Source organism: Haliotis cracherodii, unplaced genomic scaffold (genome assembly GCF_022045235.1).
Source record: "Haliotis cracherodii isolate W230 unplaced genomic scaffold, xgHalCrac1.p SCAF_26, whole genome shotgun sequence".
Taxonomy (NCBI): Eukaryota; Metazoa; Mollusca; class Gastropoda; order Lepetellida; family Haliotidae; genus Haliotis; species Haliotis cracherodii.
This window is the reverse complement of record NW_027266282.1, coordinates 1,936,815-1,956,725: the sequence shown is the minus strand read 5'-3', so window position 1 is coordinate 1,956,725 and position 19,911 is coordinate 1,936,815. Positions and strand designations below refer to the sequence as shown.

The following is a 19,911-nucleotide window of genomic DNA, read 5'->3' as shown; positions in this document are numbered from 1 at the left end:
ATAAATACAGGGGAAGCGAATGTACTTGGGGGCGTGTCCTCTGATCTTGCTACTCTTAAAGGTTGTGAACAGCGTCACATGCTTATGACTATTTGATTATAATTAACTTGCCGTAGTGAAGTATCTTCGGGTCCATACATTCACCGAAGCGGACTTATAATGTCATTGGGAGTGCCGTTAAATGTGGAGGAGCTTTCTGTGAACATTCATAAATGACAAGAATGAAAAGAATAAATGTACAAAACATGTTCAAAGAAATGCTATGAATGTTACAGTTACGACCCAGCACCGCATGTACGGTGTATCTCGTGATTCAAGCAAGTAGTTCAGCCGTTATGGTGAAACTGATGACTGATACTATGGCAATAAATGCCGTGAACCTTCCTCACAACATGGCAATGCACCGACAGACTATCAAAGAAACAACTTGATTGTTTGTTGTGCTCAGCAAGCCTGGAAAGTGTTCGACTTAATCGACTGTTGAGAGCATGTGCATCGCTCGACTCTCAGGCGAGTCTCAGTATCTAAACCAGCATACAACAAAGTACATCGTTTGCCAGGTTTTGTTTTCTAAATTATGGATTGTGTTACAGATTGCATCAACGTCGTCTTAAACTAAAAAATAGTTCTTTTCTCCTTTTCTTAACGGAAACAAATGACATTTCATTTTCTTATCATGATAGGATAAAGAAAGGTGTATCATAACATTCCAATTACTTTAAACGTTGCGTATACTTTCGGACTATGGCAGAAGCATGAATAAAAGAATGAACTGATTGATTCTCCTAATAATTACTGACATCAGGTTATGGGAGTTGATATGATTCACACACTAAACACGATTTAGCCCCATGTGTAAGAATAAACCTTATGCAGAAACACTGGTTCCGCTAGCGAATATTCCACCAGGCTTCCTGTAATCAATGAGCTACCTCAACTCCATCTATTCCACAGCATACGCCATACGTAATGACATCAGGGATGTTCCTATACAACAAAATGATAAAAGAGGATGTGGCATTCAGGGTAGATTTACCCTTTCTCCCAATGTTTGCCTATAAACCTCAAAAATAGATTTATCCCTTCGTCCTGTTATCTGCCAATGACCTCAAACACGATTTTCTCCCAATCGTTCTTTTAATATGCCCATGGCCTCCACTTACATGTCTGTGTCTCAGTCAAACAGGTGGGAGACCAGGTCACATAGTTGAGAGACCAGGTCACATAGTTGAGAGACCAGGTCACATAGTTGAGAGACCAGGTCACATAGTTGGGAGACCAGGTCACACAGTTGAGAGACCAGGTCACATAGTTGGGAGACCAGGTCACATAGTTGAGAGACTAGGTCACATAGTTGGGAGACCAGGTCACATAGTTGAGAGACTAGGTCACATAGTTGGGAGACCAGGTCACATAGTTGAGAGACCAGGTCACATAGCTGGGAGACTAGGTCACATAGTTGGGAGACCAGGTCACATAGTTGAGAGACCAGGTCACATAGTTGGGAGACCAGGTCACATATTGATAGACCAGGTCACATAGTTGGGAGACTAGGTCACATAGCTGGGAGACTAGATCACATAGCTGGGAGACTAGATCACATAGTTGGCAGTTGGGAGACCAGGTCACATAGTTAGGAGACCAGGTCACATAGTTGGGAGATTAGGTCACATAGTTGGCAGTTGGGAGACCAGGTCACATAGTTAGGAGACCAGGCCACATAGTTGGGAGACTAGGTCACATAGTTGGCAGTTGGGAGACCAGATCACATAGTTGGGAGACTGGGTCACATGGTTGGGAGACCAGGTCACATAGTTGGGAGACCGGGTCACATAGTTGGCAGTTGGAAGACCAGGTCACATAATGGGGCGAGAAGACAGCGTATATGTATATATGCCCTGTCACTGTTGGGTGAGAATGTCTAGCCATATTCCTTGGGAATTACGTTTCTATCCCAGATAACCAGTACTGGCCAGCTCCTTGAACGTGCATCACCTCTTTGCTCCACATAAAGTACAAAGTAAACAGAGATCGTAATTACGTCCTGTGTTATAAAGGAAGTCATCTGTAGCTGTCGGTTTCACCAAACTCCCATTTTAATGAGCGGGGACTTCGATTAGCATCCCCGATCAGTGTCGCACAATAGACCAGCTGTGGAGATCACCTTGAAATTTGTAACCTGATCTGAACGCTAGCGAGCTGTCCCAGTGGGGGAATAGCGCCCAATATCGCGCCTCACTTACCTTCGATTTTACACACTTTACCAATACTTTCAAGGTAATATCTAAAAATGGCAGTGGTATAGTTACAGCCCTTGCCTCAATACATGAGTCTGAGAATGGTATGATGAATATCGTATTTCAATCATATCACATGTATTCGGTGGATTTGTGTATCTGCTGATGGCCTTACCCCAGTTGCCAGACACCCTACATGTCAGACACCCTACATGTCAGACACCCTACATGTCAGACGGTGGAGTAGAGATGACTTGTCAAAACATATGCGATTTCCCTGTTGTGGTAATGGACCAATTCTAATAGCCTTAATCCTTTATATAATTAAGGTCAAGGAAATAAAGTCCTTTGAAGTTAATGTTAATAATTGATTTCCTCAGATACAATAGGATTACATACTGTTTTATTTTCTTCCAAGACAGTTATCAATAATTAACTATCTGATCATGAAAACATCTTTAATTTGTAAGTTCTCATCCCAGTGTCTCACGAAAATGTTGAGTTTTCTCTATGTATATGTTTTCAGTAAATGGTGTATATATTGCCAGAGATTTCTGAATTTGTCACACATATTGCAGGTTTGCAGACAGTTGACTTTGTAACATCGCAGAGAGGTACGCCCCAAGTACTAGTTCAACATCACCTCTACGGCAGGAACAAGATAAGGAAGTTATGTGTTCACTGTAGACGCGTTATTAAAACATATACAGGGAAATGCACGGCAGTCGGGGATACTGTGAGGAGTCACAGTGAACACAACCATCCGCCAGCTGACCATGCCAAGTTCATCAGCACAATGAGTGGGAAACAAACCCGAAAAGAACCGACCCTGCCCATGCCAGCCCTCTACCAGAACGTAGTGCTCCGGTACGATCTACAGGATGTGCTGTTCCTCCACCGCGGAGATGAGTTCCCAAGAGATAAACAGCCGCCTTGGCAGACTCATTGACTCAAGACCAGTTAACTCATGGGGTCATGACCCCAATGCAGTATTTGGATGCTGTGAGATTGGGTTGACTCTTGTTGAATTATTTGAATTATTTGTGTGACTATCATTAAAGCCTATGACTATTCTAACCTATTTGTTTATTATGTCTTATATTTTCGTGAGGTGTCTGACAAATGGGGTATGATCGGGACTAATCCATTTTACCACATGGGGAACATGCATTGGACATTGCGAGAAGTGAACCGTGATGTTTGTGATTTTATGGTGTCTGAAGAGTGGAGTGAGACCCTGCTGATGATGCAGCGTCTCTTCTAATTATACAATACATAAGACCCGAGGGAAGAGGGGCGGGGACATGTAAGACCCGAGGGGAGAGAGCCAAAGGCAAGTAAGACCCAAGGAAAGAGAGGCGATGAGAAGAAGAACCCGAGGGAAGAGAGGCGAGGAGAAGGAAGACCCAAGGGGAGTGGGGCGGGGACATGTAAGACCCAAGGGGAGAGGGGCGGGGACATGTAAGACCCAAGGGGAGAGGGGTGGGGACATGTGAGACCTCTCCCCTCAGGTCCTACCTTTCCTCGCCCTCTCCCCTCATGTCCTACTTTTCCTCGCCCTCTCCCCTCATGTCCTACTTTTCCCCGCCCTCTCCCCTCAGGTCCTACTTTTCCTAGCCCTCTCCCCTCAGGTCCTACTTTTCCTCGCCCTCTCCCCTCAGGTCCTACTTTTCCTAGCCCTCTCCCCTCAGGTCCTACCTTTCCTAGCCCTCTCCCCTCAGGTCCTACCTTTCCTCGCCCTCTCCCCTCAGGTCCTACCTTTCCCCGCCCTCTCCCCTCAGGTCCTACTTTTACTCGCCCTCTCCCCTCAGGTCCTCCTTTTCCTCGCCCTCTCCCCTCAGGTCCTACTTTTCCTAGCCCTCTCCCCTCAGGTCCTACTTTTCCTCGCCCTCTCCCCTCAGGTCCTACTTTTCCTCGCCCTCTCCCCTCAGGTCCTACTTTTCCTAGCCCTCTCCCCTCAGGTCCTACTTTTCCTAGCCCTCTCCCCTCAGGTCCTACTTTTCCTCGCCCTCTCCCCTCAGGTCCTACTATTCCTCTCCCCCCCCCCCCTCTCTCCCCTTCCCCCCCCCCCCCCCCCCCCCCTCCCCCCCCAGGTCCTTTTTTTCTTCCCCTCTGACCTTCCGTTCCTAATTTCCCTAGGCCCTCCTTCAGGTCAAACTTTCCCTCGACCCTCACCCCTGTCACCTCAGGTCCTACTTTCCCTCTCTCCTCAGGTCCTACTTTCCCTCGACCCTCTGGTGCTACGTTCCCTTGCCCCTCTACCCTCAGGTCCTACTTTCCCCCGACGCTCTTCCTTCAGGTCCTACTTTTCCTAGCCCCCTCCCCTCAGGTGCTACTTTCCCTGGCTTCTCTCCCCTTGGGTCCAACTTTTCCTCAACTCTTTCCCCTCAGGTGCTACTTTTATTCGCCTCTTTCCCCTTAGGACCTTCTTTTCCTCGCCTCTCTCTCCTTAGATCCTACTTTCCCTCGCCCCTTTTTCCTCAGGTCCTACTTTCCCCCGCCCCTCTTTCCAATCCAAATAAACATAACCGCAAAATCGTGCATTACCAGGTGATAGGAGGACATCATGTCCCGCATAACAACCATAAAACTGGCACGGGGACATCAATTCTCCAATAAAAACAAATCAACAAATTATAATATGACGTAGATTATGTGCATGAATTCATGTAGATGACACGTCAGTGAGATTGCGAGGTCATCGTGATTATATTCCCCAGCGATGGGTGACAGATGCATGATATGAACGCTTATTCAGGGCTGTGGATGCTATCAGAAAGAGCCAGACAATGTATAGATGTGTTACTGCAGTGGTACATCAACACCATTAACCTGTCACTTCAGATTTCGGGGAAATACTACACAAATTACAAGGCAGCCTTTAACAAATGCCCGGCCTCTCCGCCGTTGTGTTTGTGCTATACATATATACACAGAGCTATAAACTACACTTTATATTGCGCCGCCAATGACCACCTAGCGCCTAGGCCTGCACATCCACGCGTCAGTTTGTAACAGGCCGAACCTGTACTCTGCCTGCTCCCTGTAATCCGATGCTATATAACCTATTAATCTTTCGTCGTAAAACTAAGAGAATCCCTTGTAAGTATGGTGTCTACAGGAGAGTGTATAGTATCACAGCTGCTGGAGACGTGGAGCCAGGGTCCTGGGTACACAAGTGCAAGTCATAAACTTGGGACCAGGGCACTTAATGTGTTCACGCCGCCAAAAATAAATATGTATCCTTGGTTATCAGAACATGACTTACCGAACGCCGTCAGATTGGTGTAACACTTTCAGTGGCGTACTTAGTGCGGTAAGTTTCAGCTTGCGAACAGCAGTGATTCAATGTCCTATTGGCTACAACAAACACCTTGTAATAGTACACGTGACCACCTTTTAAAAGAACAGTCTCAAAGATATTGCTCGTGTTTAAATGTGAAAAAAGGATATTGTTCTTTTTTTAAAATATTAAAAATATCCCTTTTTAGTTCCAGTTGTATCGCATTTGACACACATTTAGTATTTTCAGTCGTATGTACTTTCATCGGATATATTGAAAATGTCTCCATGTCGTTAACCTATTTATGCCATTGACAGCGTTAACCGCTGCCAACAATACAGTTACCATTTTGTTCCTTTGTGTATTGCCTTACATTTTTAATATTGAACTGAATCCTTAACAAATAATACTTTTAAGGAAATTCAGACACTATAACACCAGTGGAATAAACACTATAACGTCAGATAAAACCGTAGGAGACACCGAAACGTCAGATAGCACTATTGGAGACGCTATAACGTCAGGAGGTAACACTACAAGAGACACTTTCACATCAGAAACACTAACACTAGTGGACACTGGATGATGACGGTATAGGAGACACTGTAATGCCAGATGATAACGCCACAGAAGACACTGACAAACCTAGAAACCAGTCGGGGCGAAGCGGGATTCGAACCCACAATCATAGGTTTCTAGCGTGCCCAAGGGACGCAACTCAGCACACCGAATCGCGGCGTCATAGACGACTGGGCCACACGTGCCCCCTCTTAAGTACAAATTAATCATAGTATAAGTACTAAGAAAATACACAAAATCTTGCACGCCTGTTTCAAGCCTAAGAAAATATATTTTAGCAAGACAGTGTACTGTGTAAGTGTTATTTGTACTAAACAGAATTACAGCTTCTGGTAGGATGGAAAGGTACAATGATATGGTGGTAAAATGTGCTCTCTTAGGTCAGAATAAAATGGACACTGTAATATAAAATGGAATTCCGATTCCTGAATTGGTATTATACACAATGGACATAACCTCTCTTCAGGTGGAATATTAAACTTTCTCCCCTCTATCAATCACCAAAATGTCATTTGAGCATCGGAGTTTACACAGTGCGTCAAAATGCAGAGATGAAAGGTAGATTATAACAAAATTTAATATTTCTATAAGAGCTTGCCTGTTTATCAGTGTCACCACATCTCTGTTTGAACATACCAATAAAACCCCTTACATTTCCAACACCTTGCTCTATCCAAGTTAAACCAAAAAAAAAGACTGAACAATAAGTTTCTTACTTTCCAAGCCAAACAATCTATTTGTTCTGGTAGAAATAAACATGTCTTATAATGATATTGTCCTGTTGTTACAATAGATGCCAAAATAGCAGCCAAACTCAGCTCTCGAGACAATATTTGGTATACTTCTACCAAGATGTAAAATATCCTTCAGAAATAGATCATGAACATGGGGAATGTCAGGTGAAGGACGGAATCCCCAAACTTCACAACCATACATCAAGACTGGGAGAAGCGTCCAAAAAAATATATGAACTAATACATCAGGTAGGTGAACATAATTATGTAGCGTTAGATCTTACGATTGACGAAACCTTGATAGCTTGCTGTGATAGCCTTTTGAGAGGTAAACCAAGAGCCAGGAGAAGAAAATTGAAGTCCTAAGTATTTATAACAATTATTATTGTTACTTTACTCTTATCACCACTGAACTTTAATTGCCATAGGTCACAATATGTAGTAAACTTATAAATTCTTCTCTGAGAAACCTCTAACGGTGATATCAAGCATGACGATATTATCTGCAAAAAGTAAGATAAATAATTCCAACAAATCAATGCACCTCTGATTGTCGAAAGACAAATTTTCAACAATATTATTTAGAAAGAACGAAAATAAGAACGGCGACATCTGACATCCCTGCCGAACCCCGAACAAACATTCAACAATGACTGTGTTGCCATCTTGTAGCGAAACACATGACTTCACTTTCTTATAATATTGTTTATTAATCGAAATATTTTACCTTTCACATTTCCAATCCATAATTATAAAAACAGACCCTTTCTAAAAAAATGAATCGAAAGCCGACGTCAAATCAATAAAAACAGAATACACACTGCATTTATAAAGAGGCAAAAGCTTTGAGGTAATAGTATCAGGTATACAAATATTCTCTACAGTCTGGAAACCTTTCCTAATTTTTGTATTTTAAATCCATCGTTTTCAGATACAAAAAGTTCTCATCTTAAGCACATCTACTCCTGGAGCCTTCATAGACTGCATGTTATGTATAGACACTGCAATGTCAGATGACGCTGTCGGAGATACTATAATGTCAGTTGACACTGTCGGAGACACTATAATTGTCAGGTGACGCTTTCGGAGACACTACAATGTCGGGTGACTCTGTCGTAGACACGATAATGTCAGATGACGCTGTGGGAGACACTACAATGTCAGATGACGCTGTCGGAGACATTATAATGTCAGGTGACGCTGTCGGAGACACTATAATGTCAGATGACGCTGTCCGAGACACTTTAATGTCAGGTGACGCTGTCGGAGACACTATAATGTCAGGTGACGTTGTCGGAGACACTATAATGTCAGATGACGCTGTCGGAGACACTATAATGTCAGATGACGCTGTCGGAGACACTATAATGTCAGGTGACGTTGTCGGAGACACTATAATGTCAGATGACGCTGTCGGAGACACTATAATATCAGGTGACGCTGTCGGAGACACTATAATATCAGGTGACGCTGTCGGAGACATTATAATGTCAGTTGACGCTGTCGGAGATACTATAATGTCAGATGACGCTGTCGGAGACACTATAATATCAGATGACGCTGTCGGAGACATTATAATGTCAGGTTACTGAATGTGAAGATATTTCACGCCTTGTTGTTGCACCTGACGTGAAAAGTCTTAAACTTAACGCAATTACGATTCCACGACAATTACAATGAACTTTCCCCTGTAGGTGGAGTACAGTTATATATACTTGCTAAAGTACTTGTAAGTATATGTATATTACATGTACCCTGTAAGCCTATTTATGTACCGTGTAAACATTTTTATGCACCGTGTAAGCATATTTATGTACGTTGTAAACATGTTTATGTACCGTGTAAGCATATTTATGTACTTGTAAGCATATATATAGATTACATGTACCCTGTAAGCATATTTATGTACCTTGCAACTATAATAATTTGTTTTATTTTTCAGTCCTTTTGACTTTGTAAATAGATCTAGTTATAATAGTTTTCAGCATGTTTGTGAATGTTAAAAGGGAATGTCAATTCGTCAATTACGATTCCACGACAGTTTACATTAAACTTTCCCCTGTAGGTGGACTACAGTTATATACATGCACATATGTACGGCAACTACCCAAGCATGAAAGGAAACCAAAGTCACTTTCAGCAGCCAGCAAAACAGAATAACAACATACACTTCTCTTTGAGTAAAACCTCTGCTTTACAGTGAAAAAGTGGGATGAATAGTGTCACTGTGAAACTCTGTTGTGAAGCTCTACCCCGCTCTACCACACACAGCTCCTACAAACGACATATCAGGTTCTATGCACCATCTAATGATCCACCTTGCTTCTTTGCATATCAGTATTGTTCTAATTGCTATATCACCTGATAAATCCGCTCACCTGCAAATACACTGACTGATAAATCAAGACAAGTGATAGAATTATTTCAATAAGACGACCTACATACAGTCGTCTGATATATATAGTAGAAAATCTACCTTTTCAGTTTGTTTTGGCCCGACGCCATCAAAGCTCCTTTGTTGCATTAATTGAACACTATTTTCACAAAAGGTTATTTACTGGGTACCAGGGTATCTGAAAGACAGTCTAGTTCTGCACTGATACAATGCGTTAACTAATGATATAATTATTAAGTTAATTGATAATACAAAATCTATGCAACCGAATTTGTTGTATCCAGGTACAATATCATCACATTACATACACTGTAAAACATGTGTCTACATCCTTAACACAAACTTATACACGTTCCATATCCCATATTTTGACATGTTTAGGTCTTAACATGTTTACGATTGTGTTTAACAGCTAATCGTGTTTAGGGCCTATATGTGTATACACCCCTTGAAATTCATTTTAGGTAATTTAAAAAGGGATACTCTCATTGTTTTTATTAGCATTTAATAGGGATACAGAAGTGAGTGTGTATTGGCTACCATGGGCAGTATAAATGGATTAATTTTAGGGTGGGTGGGTGGATGGTGGTAACTACAAAAAGTTAAGGGCCTATCGTGGTAATCATATATATTGTCAGCTTCCTGTATGAGAGAAATACTACGAGTCATACAGCAACAACACATTTATGAACACATAGATTCTTAAACCTCGCCGGGATACGAACCTGCAACATTTTGCACCACCTGTGCTACGGAGACTGTTATCGTCAAAAGTGTCACTTTTCCTAGTCACCATTAAACGAGTTTGGTTTAGTTGTACATATTTATGGTAATGGTGAACTAAGTTCGTTATGAGTCCTGATGGTATGCGTGTTATGCAAGTGCCTGTGAACCTGATTTGCACATCTAATTTCGATATATATTATACTTCTTATCCATAGTTGACATATTGCCTAATGATATGCACTTTATTGAAACAGGTTAAAATTCTAAACTGGTTCAAAACATGTTGAAATTAGAAACATGTTTAAATGTATTTACATTTTAGCATGTTTAAAATCTAAACATGTTTAAAATATGTTTAAAATCTAAACATGTTTTGAAGCGTTTAAATTCTAAACATGTTTAGATTGTGGGCATGTTGTGTTTCGTAGGTGTTAAGGCTGTGAGACAACAGCTGATTTCATGTGTTGAGACCTAAATTTAATTATTATCATTATTATTATTATTATTATTATTATTATTATTATTTTAAACTGTTTCTACTTTTACATTGATATATATGGTGAACTGTTTTACATTTCTTCTTTACACAGGGAATTGCACAGCATGGACGGAAATTACTTATGTGAGCAACAAACTTAAGCACTGCGTACAAATAAAACAATTAATTCTAGAACCAAAACGAATTGAGATTCCTTTCTGAACATGGTATTGAAATAGTTTGTTGAGAATGCCAACCCTGGTTCCAGGTTTGATTCAAAAATATTTTATTGACACCGTTTGCAAAAGGCTTACTTCATTGCCTTGGATTTCTGTATTTGAAATGTTTCCCAGAGTTATCTATTCTGAAAGGAGATAGAAATATTTCGGGAAAATGCAATTTGTTTAATTTCATAATTCATAGCGAAATCTAAATGGTTGGAATCGCAATATTAACGAAATGCAGATGTTTATACCCTTTATATGTATGACATATGCTATTAACATGAAATGTATATTGACTTGTAAGCATATTTATGTAACTTGCAAGCATATCTATGTACCGTGTACGCATATTTATATACCGTGTAAGCATATTTATGTACCGTGTAAACATATTTATGTACCGTGTAACCATATCTATGTACTTGTAAGCGTAAGTATATTACATGTACCCTGTAAGCACATTGATGTACCTGGCAACTATACTAAATTGTTTTATTTTTCAGTCCTTTGACTTTGTAAATAGATTAAGTTATAATAGTTTTAAGCATCTTTGTGAATGTTAAAAGGGAATGCTAATTCGTGTTGGTTTCAGAAAAAAAATCATTGGTAAACTAATATTACCAAAACTATTTTACCATATTTGATTCTGCTACAAACTGATTTTGAAAGAAGAAGATACACAGTAGAATGCCACAGGGACATGGTAACACACTGTAGTTACAAACTCATGGTCGTAGTATGTACTTTCTGAATAAATGACTTTCTTATAAAGATTTTAATAGGAGCTTTATTCATCTAAAAAAAGCCTTAAAACTCTCCTGATCTTAATACGATTGTAAACACATCTTTATGCGTGCGCATAGTCTGTTCGAGTTTCTAGTTCGTTGTTTTGATAGTTATAAACATTATAATTTCGGTACGACGACATCATGAGCACCCTGTCACTGCAACAAGAAATACATTCTTAGTTTTAATTCTGATGCACAGTCATTTTTCCCGAATATATGCTGTGGCGTAAGATTGCCTTGTTTCCTTGTTTGTGGCAGACAGCATACACACCAGGAATGCAATAATCTTACAGGGAAAAGGGAAATATATGTGAATACAATTTAGAATAGTTTCCAAGACACTTGTGGTGACATGCAGATAGCCGTTTAAAGGTGAAACAAATATTTGCTTTTCAAGATTGATTCCAGTACGTTGTGGTATTGTTTAGCACTGACGTCACGGAGGTCCCAGTTGTGTAATAGTGTTCGATAGTGTGTACACCATTCGTTCATTTGCCATTGTCTCTGCGTGAGAGTAGATTCAACAGCGTTATAATTGCCATTTCCGGGTTACTCAGCATTTTACATTTTTTCCTTTGTATGTGAAAGCATCATCGCCAAGAATAATCGACACTAATTAATTTAGCCTGTTCTATCGGTTACCGTGCGTGAGAGTAGATTCAACAGCGTTATAATTGTCATTTCCAGGTTACATAACAATTTACATTTTTTCCTTTGTATGTGAAAGCATCATCGCCAAGAATAATCGCCAGTTATTAATTTGGCCTGTACTATCGATGACATGGGTAAGAGATATTACCTCACCAATACACCAGAGATATACATGCCATGCTGTATGTTTTTTTTCTGTCAAATAGTTGTTTTTTTTGCAATTTATTGGTCCCAGCCAATATAACATCGCACATCTACTTTAGATGCAGAATTTCTGCAAGCATATCATTTCAATTTAATGTTGTGCAAGTTAATTTTTCGTTTTACAAAGTTTGTTTATTTATCTCAACATACCAGCGCATGTTGAGTGCTGAGCATTTGTGTGGGTGCTCATCCTGGTCATCTTGTAGAATTACTACTTATAGTGTATATACATAAGATGCTGTGTTCGGGCGTGAGTTACCACTGAAGGCCATGGTGTAGCTGGGATCTGCGTGTCCGGCCCAATCTGCAGCGCACAACCCCCTCAGATAAGTAAGGATTCCAGCCGTGGGAACATATACATCCATAAGACCATTTTTTCCAATCACATTTCGGATTTCACTTTCATGCCAAGATTGTAAATTTTAACGAGAATTTGCATGCGAATTAGACGTAATCACTTGAGCAGAATCATAAGATAAAATTTACGATCATTTGAAACCCTAGCCGGTAGGTTTGACTAAGTTAGTGTTGAGAGGTAGGTGAAACTAAGCACGGCCAGGCACGCAAGCCTGCGCTGGTCGTGGGAACACTGCGTCACGGCTCGCTCTCATCACCTACAGAAACCTTCACGGTGAAAAAGTTTAAACTGAACTAAATAAAAACAATTTCAGCAGTTGACCAAATATCATCGTAATACTGCTGCTAAGTTGTGCATCTAGTATCAATGATCTTACATATGTTAGGGTCGTATATATCAATATTAACATACCAGTAAAGAAGAACTACGGGTATGTGTTTAAAGTATTCCACATCATTGTTCACAAATTACATAATAGTTGGTATTTTCAGGAAAATAAAAGTTTACAGAAAAATATATATTTTTCGCTAAGTTTTAGCCTCACAAGGCTGAATGAATTATAATTAAAGACCAACACTGAGATTTCAAACACAAAGTGCGGTACAGGTTGATAATAATGTCCTTTTCATAGTACTTTTAAAAAAAAGAAATATTATTTCTACAGTTTTGTCGTTTGCATTAAGCATTCCAATGCACTTCTACGAGTTTCGTTTTTTAAATCCAATGTCAGTAGTTTACTGTATCCCGCGGCCTCCCAACACTCTACAAGTAGTGGCCTAATTATAGATGATGTATTTCATGTAGATACAGTCGTAATTGGAGATAGAGTTAATTAATTATTCAAAAAGAACACAAAATGTAATTTTATTTTTAATCCTGGTCAGAACAAGTTAGTAGATGTTCCCAAAACACACTTTAGAGTAAATGACGTTTATATGTATGTTCACAAAACATAGTTAAGTAAAATAATATAGTGAGTGGGCAGAATCTATTGAAGCAGATGTGTGTTGATTTGGTGATTGATATGAAGGCACAATTACATTTGAAGTCACAACGTAACTTATTCAAAGACACAAACAACTCCAACACTGCCCTATACTCACGCGCTGTGGCCATGCTGTATGTGTACGTCCGTTCCATGTGGTCCAACAGGCGAGTGTGCAGGTCCGGCTGTGAGGGAGTCGCCGTGGAGGCGTGACGGGTACGTAGAGAGTAGGTGCTCTCCCTGCTACTCCGCTCACCAGTCTCCGGCACTCTTGCAGCTTGACTGATATACTTCACTTGACACTAACAACACACGTTTTCAATTTTCTACGTTATGATTCAATTTTAAACGAATCATTATGTCAAAGATTGATTCTTGTACAGTTGTTATAAATGCACCTGAAAAAGTAACTTCAATGAAGTTGGCCTATTATTCCACAACTGAAACAGATGTGCTGGTGTTTCAAAGGATCAATTATAAATAAAATGTTCTTCATCCTGAAGTAAAGCGTCGATAAGTATTTAGATTTGTATGCGAGTGTGATGCCGTACTGCGATACTCTAGACACTTTGTTCATCGGGTGTGACCGCCATCTGCTATCTAACCAATGCTCTGTTTTCAGTTTTATGTGTGTAATGACAGATTATAACAATGTCATTTTGTTGCAGTCACATTTGTATATTGAAAAAAAAGCGTTCGCGCAGACAGTGAAGCAAACATTGATCCGAAATATTAAATAAGCCGCCATCAGCCAAATATGTTAGGTTTTTTTTCAAATACACAGCAGATATTAATATCGCAATAGACAGTAATAATGTTCTGTACTCTGGTAAGTCGGTAAATAAACAATAACTCATTTAAATCTCATCTTTTTTTCTTTTTTCTTTACTTTTAAGTTGGAGACATAGATGCAATGTCCGTTTTGTTCATTTGTTTCCTCATCTTTATTACATCATAATTCCACATCGACAGACGTGTACAGCACCCTACACAACACCACGTGGACAGACGTGTACAGACGTGTACAACACCCTGTACAACACCACGTGGACAGACGTGTACAACACTGTACACAAAACCACGTGGACAGACGTGTACAACACCCTATACAATACTACGTGTACAGACGTGTTCAACACCCTGTACAACACCACGTGGACAGACGTGTACAACACTGTACACAAAACCACGTGGACAGACGTGTACAACACCCTATACAATACTACGTGTACAGACGTGTACAATACCCTGTACAACACCACGTGGACAGACGTGTACAACACTGTACACAAAACCACGTGGACAGACGTGTACAACACCCTATACAATACTACGTGTACAGACGTGTACAACACCCTGTACAACACCACGTGGACAGACGTGTACAACACTGTACACAAAACCACGTGGACAGACGTGTACAACACCCTATACAATACTACGTGGACAGACGTGTACAACACCCTATACAATACCACGTGGACAGACGTGTACAACACCCTATACAATACTACGTGGACAGACGTGTACAACACCCTATACAATACCACGTGGACAGACGTGTACAACACCCTATACAATACTACGTGGACAGACGTGTACACCCTGTACAATACCACGTGGACGGGCGTATCAGTGGGTATTGTTTCCATGTTAAAAGTAAATAAGATAATATTTATTAAATGAGCTCAAGAATAGTTTTTATTTTGGATGCAATGGGTGACGTGATATGCTTCAGTAATTTGTAGTGTAAAAGTCATGTTGACAAACTGAGCACCCCGCGAGACATATACACATGAAGAGGAAACTCAGCCCCAGGAGAACAAACCTGCACCCTACGCCCTGTTGTGAACATTGGGATGAAGTACAGGACGACTGTGGTCAATATTGTAATATGATGCTTCTCTCCGTGGCGCGGGATGTTCACGTTCAAGGTAACTAAGGACAAAGGCCCATATGCCCAAGTACTAGTACATACTAGCTAGAAAATATGTAATCCAGCACGCTAATTACATGGAGGCCGAAGAACAAATATTGTGATACGATATAAAAAAAATGTATTTTTTTACTCAGCCTGATACGCCTCTCATAAGAATATTTTGTTGTTGTTTTTTTATGTTCACGGATAGCACATATAACTTGAATATTGTTGAAATGTCTAAGATAGTAAGTTTCAGTTGAAGACTCCCAGTCTGTGAATGTAATGCACACACATAGTTACGATACAAATCAAAGATGAATGAATACTCCAGTATCGTTATGTGGTGCCCCAATCTAGGTTGCTTTGTTCGTGAACATCTACGCTTATAGCATCAGAGTGCAACACCTCGCATTCCACACAATACGCCAGCAAATATCACCACGGAAATCGACCAAGCTTCACTCTTGACGTTTCACAGTTGAAATAGATTTTTGTCTTCATGTGTATAGCTCCATCGCCCTGGGTAGTGATTTTATCAGAGTATCAGTACAAACAAAGGCTTTGTAGAAATCAAATTTATCACGGTCAAACCCAGAACATTTCATATGACCAGTTACAAGAATTGCGGCAGCTTTGCTTGGTTTATCCGACCGTGTCACAACCATGACAAAAGGCCTGCAGAACGCACGAGTGTTGTTCGCCGACATGATATATGTTGATATAATGGTCAATTGTAAGATGATGTTTGTTCGTTTTTTGTTTCACGCCACGATATTCGGTCTTTAATTAATCGAGTCTGGACCAGACAATCCAGTGATTGATATCACGAACATCGACCTACGCAATCGGGATACGATGACATGCATCAACTAAGTCAGCGAGCAGTAACCATAACAACACTGAGTTTCAGCAGTAGAGGATACGAGTGACAACATCACTTCTGATTGGGTAATGTCAAATTTTGGTTTTGCTACCGATTATCCAATATAATACATGTATATATCGATCTGTTGAAATAAATGTTCCAATATTTCTTTACGTTTGTAACAACAATGTTACGAAATAATCGTCACAATGGTCCGCTCTGGCTGTGTTGTGACGTCATACAGGAACATCGCCGTTGACTTGCCTTGGACTGATGACCATATGCAAATGTACCTTATAGGTTTTACAAAAGGACAACATGTATGACATCTATATTCTTCAAAAAGACTGTATATACTGTACCGTTGTTAAATACTCTTAACTTCAGCTATTTGTAAATACTGTACTGCACACACACACACACACACACACACACACACACACACACACACACACCTATATATCTATATCTATGATTAAGATTGTGATTGCGTTTATGATTAACAACACTGTTATCTACGTAGCAGAGATATTTAGAACAATGATAATACATTCTGATTATTATTATTATGTCGTGTATATTGTACTTTGTGCCACGTGGCCTTTAATGTCGACTAAATTTTGTTGTGATTTCATGATTCGTTCCTTCATATATAAAGTGGTGGTTAGGTTACATAAGCCGAATTACTATGTTTTAAAAGGTATGTTCCTGCGCCGCCCAGTGATGGACCCTGCTACTGTGTAGATCGCCTCAAACATGGTGCTGCAATTTAACAATATTGTTGGCCTGATAAATATTTTTTATATCAAATATATGAGCCTTGGTCGCCTTCGTAGCCAATGACTTGCCGAGGATTGTTTCTTCTTTGATCGTCTCCTTGCTCAGATTTCTCTAAATATCCTTTTTTATATCATAGAGACAATAAAGCAAAAATGACATTAGCAATAACTGAAAGTGGTATTCTTAAACAGACAATACTCACAAATCGCCCCATACAATATATAACAGGAAGAAAGCAGGGTCATGATTATGATTGTGACTGTGATTGTGATTAACAACACTCTGTTATCTAGGTAGCAGAGATTTTTAGAACAATTATAACGCGTGCTGGTTATATGGAAGGAATCCACAATATAGCAAAGAACAGAAGTCAGAAGGAAATGCTGAAGACTTCCAATGCAGCTACGCAAAAACACACTGTAGATTCACTTAACCAGTGTCACTGGAAGTCACACAGCGAATGAATCGAGATACAATCAGCGTCTTTTTAACAGTAATCGACGTTAAAATCCATTTCCCCACACCTCACCTCACCTTGTCCTGAGTTGATAATTCAAATCGAGATGTTTCTGTGATCAAAAATTTCGGGAATAGGTCCCTTCTGTGTTCACATAGCCTCAATGGCAATTAGAAGTGGCGGTGTTTAAACACTTGCCCGTGCTGGGCGTCGTTTTGTACAAGCCACATTATGTAAGGTGTTTCCGGGGGTAGCTGTGTCCACCGCTTCTCCCCTCACAGTTGAATGATCTCCCACTTTTAGATATCTGGGTGTTCATTTCACTCAGTTGTGTTCGCATCGAAGAGTTGCAGCTGGCCCTGATAAATGAAGTAACCACAAAATACCTTCTTTTGCTGAATATATAGTGAGCAGCAAACATTTTGTTTGACACTAAGATTAACTTCTCCATATGATCACAAAGATATATTTGACTCCCATTTGGCAAGGAAGTGTATTTTGACTTACTACACCGTTGGAACAAAACAAAACACCTGATCGAAAGGTTCTGAGCCTGACTGACTTTCAACTATGGGACATAACAAAGTGAACTAGTCAATACAGTACATTGTTTGAGTAGTTCATTGCACGTGTATTTGGTCTGTTGAGGCCGTAAGTGACAGCCAGTTGAACGTGATTGGGGTCCAAAATGGACACAGAAATGAAACAGAACGAATACCCAGCAGTCATCAAGTTTTTTTACTTTAGAGAGAGGTACTTCCCAAGAAATAAATGATCGCATGTCACAAGTGTATGGGGATAAATGCCCTACCTATTCCACTTTTAGACGTTGGGCAACTATGTTAAAGGTTGGGAGATCAAGCTTTGATGATGACCCTAGGTCGGACGCCCCTCAACCCCCATCAATGAAGATTCGTACAAAGAGATAGAAAAAACCTGTACTGTCATAAAGATATATTACCATTGCTGAACTTAAAGAAGACACAGATCTAAGCCATGGATCTGCTCGTTGGGTGCCAAAGTTTCTAAATTCTTAAGGAAAAAAGAACTGACATTGCCGGAGACAATTTAGAGGTAATTTAGGAGGATTTCGTCAAATTCAAAAAGAGAATAGTAACGGGTGATGAATCATGGGTCCACCACTATGATCCTGGGTCAAAACGTCAACCCTTGGAATTTGACTATTCCACTTCTTCCTCACCAAGGAAATTCAAGTATTCAAGATCAGGTAAGACAGTTACAGCCCCTGTATTCCGGGATGCATTGGGTGTGATCCTTGTTGGGTGTGCTTCATCGCCCAAGAGATTCTATCAAAGAGGGGTGGGTGAGTGGGTGGGTGAGTGGGTGGGTGGGGGTGTTGACTGCTTGAGTTTCGTTCCTTCATGTCAATGTCAATGCCTCTTTTGACACCTCTCGACTTGCAAAGATTGCTGTGCGGCAATAATATGGGTTCGAAGAGCTTCCCCATCCTCCATACTCGCCAGACCTGGCGCCAAGTGATTTCTCCACCTGTTTCCTAAACAGAAGGAATACCTTGGAAAGCGCTATGGCGACAACGTTGACCTCAAAGCTGCCGCGAATGGATTTTTCAGAGTGGCTTCAGAAAAAAAATTCCTGACTGGAATTGCAAAGTTTCACTGTCGAAATGAGAAGTGTATTGAAAAGCAGGCAGATTATGTTGTAATATAAAATTAAAATCACTTTTACATTTGTTCGTTTTGTTTGTTACGGTTTTGGACCAGCCCTCATATATATACATATGTCTGCACGACCATGGCATCTTGGGAATGAAAACATACATATCATGGATAAGAACAATACACTGTCCATGTATACGGCCCATAGTGCTCAATTACTGAAGACACCACCTACATCACATCAATGTGTTCAGCAGACACTGAATGCAATTACTCAATACACCACCTACATCACATCAATGTGTTCAGCAGACACTGAATGCAATTACTCAATACACCACCTACATCACATCAATGTGTTCAGCAGACACTGAATGCAATTACTCAATACACCACCTACATCACATCAATGTGTTCAGCAGACACTGAATGCAATTACTCAATACACCACCTACATCACATCAATGTGTTCAGCAGACACTGAATGCAATTACTCAATACACCACCTACATCACATCAATGTGTTCAGCAGACACTGAATGCAATTACTGAAGACACCACCTACATCACATCAATGTGTTCAGCAGACACTGAATGCAATTACTCAAT

General features: G+C 40.3%; 1 protein-coding gene across 1 annotated transcript in view; it reads right to left on the bottom strand.

The window, feature by feature from the left end:
* The window catches only part of LOC139473085 (nuclear receptor subfamily 5 group A member 2-like), a 230,188-nt gene extending 216,382 nt beyond the window's left edge, over positions 1-13,806 (bottom strand). The window contains exon 1 of the mRNA XM_071255598.1: positions 13,761-13,806. Coding sequence (XP_071111699.1) covers positions 13,761-13,797 — 37 coding nt within the window. The 5' untranslated portion in view covers positions 13,798-13,806. The remainder of the gene's footprint in view (positions 1-13,760) is intronic.
* Between the last annotated feature and the right edge of the window lie 6,105 nt (positions 13,807-19,911).